General features: G+C 58.7%; 1 protein-coding gene across 1 annotated transcript in view; it reads left to right on the forward strand.

Moving 5' to 3' along the window:
- The first annotated feature begins 151 nt into the window (after positions 1 to 151).
- FAM57B (family with sequence similarity 57 member B) overlaps positions 152 to 4,796 on the forward strand; it is a 5,279-nt gene continuing 634 nt past the window's right edge. Inside the window, exons 1-4 of the mRNA XM_008071656.2 lie at positions 152 to 439; positions 1,352 to 1,435; positions 4,010 to 4,244; positions 4,701 to 4,793. Of these exons, the coding sequence (XP_008069847.1) occupies positions 315 to 439; positions 1,352 to 1,435; positions 4,010 to 4,244; positions 4,701 to 4,793 (537 nt within the window). The 5' untranslated portion in view covers positions 152 to 314. The remainder of the gene's footprint in view (positions 440 to 1,351; positions 1,436 to 4,009; positions 4,245 to 4,700; positions 4,794 to 4,796) is intronic.

The following is a 4,796-nucleotide window of genomic DNA, read 5'->3' on the forward strand; positions in this document are numbered from 1 at the left end:
CGTCCCCTCCTCATCTCTCCTCCCAACCCTCTCACTGGCTTGCTTGTGCTCCCTTCTCCTGTCCACCCTCTCCCCAGGCTCTGCCCAGCCGCCCCCTCTCGCTATTCCCCCAGTCTCACCCAACTCCCTTTCTCCCTTCCTCGGGTCTGGCTCCCCTGCCCCATCCCGTCCCCGCCCGTCCCCTTTGTGCCCCGTCCTCCCTCCTCCTCTCTCCTTCCCTGGCTCGGCGCCCTTCTCTACCTCTCACTCCCATCAGCTCGGCCTCCCCGTCCCCTCACTGCCCGCCTGCCTCCCTGCCCGAGTCCCGAGCCACCATGCTGACCCCAATGGTGGCTGGGGGGGTGGTGTTCCCCGGACTCTTCCTTCTCTCCAAGAACACGCTCCAGCGGCTGCCCCAGCTGCGCTGGGAGGAGGCCGACGCGGTCATTGTCTCAGCCAGGTAAACTGCTTCCTTTCCCCTCAGCCCCTCTCCCCTTCTCAGGCCTCTCTAGGGATGGAAGGGACCGCAACACTTCCGGGACCCTCTGCCCAGTGGGGCCTGGGAGCCCCTGCTTTGGTTGGGGGCCTCACCTCCAAGCTTCCTTCCCTCCTCTCTGCCTTACTCACTGTCCCGGGAGACCTCATCCAACCCGGCCATCTGGTCTACTCATATTCAGACTGCTTTCTCTCCTTCCCCCATTCACCCTCTCACCCTCCCAAATCGGGCCAGCATGTGACAGAAACATTCCTATATGACTTTAGGGACAAGGCAAGGGGCAGAGAGCCATGTGTTATTCAGCATGAGTGTTTGGAGGACAAGGGGCAGAGGAGTGAATGGTAGAACTCTACAACCCTGGAATAAGGGCCAGAGTTGGGGAGGGAAGCACGGTGGCAGCCAAGGAGAGAATGGGACAGTGGTCGGGGGAACTCCAGGTCACTGAGGGGCCAGAGTGATGTGACGACTGGGCAACTGAGTGGTGCAGGAACTGGCGCAGGGCTCCCCTTGCCCCCGTGCCGTCCCCTCCCTCCTAGGAAGAGGCCTTGTTATCAGCCACACATTCTCAGCACTGTCTCACCTCAGGACGACCTCCTGGTGTCCTCCTGAGAAGAAGGCAACTCGGTTTCCACAAACTGAGGGAAGGAAGAAGGCTGCGAGGAGTGGGATGAACTGTGGAGTGGCACCCGGGCATGTCCGGGAGCCACGAGTGGTGCTGGTGGGGTGATTTCTGGGACAGGCCCAGCCTTGGGAGAAGGTGGGCAAGAACTGGCCCCGAGAAAGGACTGCATCAAGGCACAGTCATTAGACCAGGAATGAGGAGAGACCGAGCCACGCGCCTCTTCCCTTCCACCACGCCTCCCTCTTTCTCCCTAGGCTAGTGTCCTCTGTCCAAGCCATCATGGCCTCCACAGCTGGCTACATCGTCTCCACGTCCTGCAAGCACATCATTGATGACCAGTAAGTGCCATGAGCCCACCTCTGCCAGGTGCAACAGTTCGTGTATGTGCGTGACCCCAGAATACCCCAACACCCCAACTCTTGAAAGGAACTCTAAGTGGTCCCCAAGCGCTTAGCTTGGGCCTGAGCAAGTTAACAACCGCAATAGCTGCAACTCAACACCCAGGGATAAATTTATCCCATCCTGTCCTTAAAGGTCAGAGCCGGGGGAGAAGGAGTGGGGATCAGAGAGGCTCCTAAGAGCGGTTCTCTGTGGGCTTCCGGCCTCTCGTATTGTAGTGGGTTCTGAATGTCGTTTCCTCCCCTGCCTCCTCCCCACTGTACACCCTGGCAGGCAGTCCCCACTTCCCACCAGCACCCCACTGGGGTGAACCCCTCTTATGCCTGGCTCCACTCTCACCTTCTCCCTGAGTCCAGGTGTCCACCCCTGGCTCCGTGGATGAGGGAGGAGAGAGGAGATGACACACACAGGGCCACTAACGGTCAGGCAGGGGGGTGAGGAGGAGGAAGAGGCCAAAATTTGGCACAGCAGCTGCTGCAGTGCCTGGCGCCTGCCAAAAAGGCCCAGGCCTGAGAGGTGGGGCCGGAGGAGGAGAGGTGCCCTGTCCGTGGTGCTGACGGGCCATGCTGGGTGACCCACAGGCAGCTGTGAGTTGCCTGTGAGGCGCCATGATGTTTCCTCCTGGTTCTGGCCCCGCATCCCTTTTCGGGTGGCCACTGAGCCCCAGGGGACATCGTCTGGAAGACCCTGACCTGGAGGTGCCCCTCAACTCCCATTGCGTCTTCCCTGAAGACGGTTCCCTCCTCTGTGGTGTGAGGCAGCGTCCCTTCCTGGAAGGGCTGCAGTGAGGAGTTGATAAGTGGCAGATGCCTAGGACAGTTCTCAGGCTCTTAGGTAGTCACTGCTTGACTCTCTTCAGACCCTGCCCAGTGACTTGGCTTCTTCCTGCCTTCTCCCCCACCCCTTCCCAACCTGGTCCAAGATGAGCCCAGGCTCCAGGCATTTCCTCCCCCATAGAGGTCACCTTTTGGCTCTTGCATTCTCACCCCCCTCAGGTCCCTTCCCCCATGTGTTCTTGTCCCTCCTACCCCCTTTAATCCTCAGGTAGGTGGGAAGAATCCGGGTTAATCCAGGGGCAACAGCTGTTCCTCCTTCTGAGCACCTAATTGCTGAGAGGGTGGAGACCGGATTTAACACTTCACATGAAGCTTGAGGCCTGATGGCCACTCCTAACCCTCCCCCACAGCCCAGTGGTGCCATCTCCCCTCATGTCTGCAAGGCCAGCTCTCTGGGCCACTCCCTGCTGTAACTTCTCATGGGCCAGTTGGGTCCCTTTCTGCTCTGCATCTCCCCTCTCCTCTCCCCCTGCCTCCTGACCACAGTTCCAGCACCACTATACCTGGGTCTCAGGATCTCCTGGCCATACACTCATTCCTGCTGGCGAGAGGGCGGCCTCCCCCGCCCCATGCCCTTAGCAGGCTTCAGCCCCAGCTTCTCCACTGCTCCCCTCAGTACACCTCATGTTTGCTCTTGGCTCTTTCTCTGTGTCACTTCTGTCTGATGCTGCTGTTGTCCCCCCATCTAGTTGGGTGAGTTCCCCTGGGCCTGCCTTTCTGACCTCACACCCCGCCTTAGACCTGGCTCAGGACTTCAGGATTCAAGAGAAGGTGCCAATGTGCTGACTCAAGAAGAAAAATGCAATGTTGCATATTCATGCACTTCTCATTTTTGTTTACGCTCAAAGTTTGTGGAACTTTCTCTGTCCTTGCCTCCTTTTGCTCAGCATTTTCTCCTTAATGCTTGGCCGTACCTGAAAAAACAAGTGGTTGGGCCATAGTCAGGCAGGACAAGCTGCACTCACAAGATCTCTAACTTGCCAACAAGACCTATCTCTGCCACTTCTCGAATCTTCCAAGGACAGTGGGGCTGAGCGTGAGGGCTGTGGAGCCAGACTTCTCATGGTTTCTTCCTTGGCCGGGTTACCTGGCCTCCCTATGACTCGGTTTCCTCGTCTGGAAAGTGAGGATGCTAACCATACCTACATTGTGTAGGGTTTTTGTGGGTAGTAAATAAGTGTATGCTTGCCGAAGGTTCAGGATGTCAGACCAGTGCCTGCACATAGGAAGTGGGCGGTCCGTGTTCAGCCACACGACCTCTCCTGTTGCTCTTACCCCGTCTGCTATTATTTGTCCCCAGCCTCAGCTGTCTCCCATACCTTGCCTGAGCTTGTTTCCTCACTCCGCCTCTGCCCTTTGGTCTGTGGTTGTCTTCTGGTCTCTTTGTTTTTTCTCCCACTGTCTTGCAGAGAGAGAGAGAGAGAGAGAGAGAGAGAGAGAGGAACAGAGGAACACGTGTGGGTTCTGAGGTCCACCGGGTTTGAATCCCAGCACTAGCACTTTACTAGCTGCATGACTGTGCGGTCTGGCGCAGGATCCTCACCCTCTCTCCTTGGTTCCGTTTTCTGTAACCGGAGACTCCCCTTCTGCCTCAGGGCCGTTGTGCAGATCACTTGAGGTCTGACGCCTGCTCACTGTCCCTTCCCTTTCCTCCTTGATCCCGTCTCTGCCCAACAGACACTGGCTCTCCTCCGCCTACACGCAATTTGCGGTGCCCTACTTCATCTATGACATCTACGCCATGTTCCTCTGCCACTGGCACAAGCACCAGGTCAAAGGGCACGGAGGGGACGACGGAGGGGCCAGAGCCCCGGGCAGCACCTGGGCCGTGGCGCGTGGCTACTTGCACAAGGAATTCCTTATGGTGCTCCACCATGCCGTCATGGTGCTGGTGTGCTTCCCGCTCTCGGTGGTGAGTCCGTGGGGAGTCACCAGGCCGGGGGTGCTGGGATCACGGCAGGAGCCTGGGCAGCCCCAGCTCTGGTACTGGCAGCGGCACCCTAGGGCCCAGGGGAAGCTGATGACAGGAAGGGCTTCCCAAGCACCAGCCCAGCCCCAACTGCTGAAGGCCACAGCGTCTAGAGTCAGCCTGGCTGGGCTGGAGCATGCCCGGCTGTGGTGCTTCAGAGATGTTGTTGCATGTCTCTGAACCTCCGTTCTCTCAACTGTCGTGTGAGAAATCCAGTCTTCCCTGCGGGGCTGTTGGAGGGATACTGCGGGGCCACGGTCCAGCTTTGCTCCTGTCCCCGTGTGTTCTGACATTCAGCGCTGAGCATCTCCAAAAGTGACAGAGGGAGGAGGAAGGGCAGGGGCTGCCCGGGAGCCCGGGGGAGCTGCGGCCCCCTCACGGGTCTCCTTCTCCGCTCAGGTGTGGCGACAGGGCAAGGGCGATTTCTTTCTAGGCTGCATGCTGATGGCGGAGGTCAGCACGCCCTTCGTCTGCCTCGGCAAGATCCTCATCCAG

The sequence above is a fragment of the Carlito syrichta genome, unplaced genomic scaffold, assembly GCF_000164805.1.
Source record: "Carlito syrichta isolate Samal-C Ts95f unplaced genomic scaffold, Tarsius_syrichta-2.0.1 Scaffold314605, whole genome shotgun sequence".
Classification (NCBI taxonomy): Eukaryota; Metazoa; Chordata; class Mammalia; order Primates; family Tarsiidae; genus Carlito; species Carlito syrichta.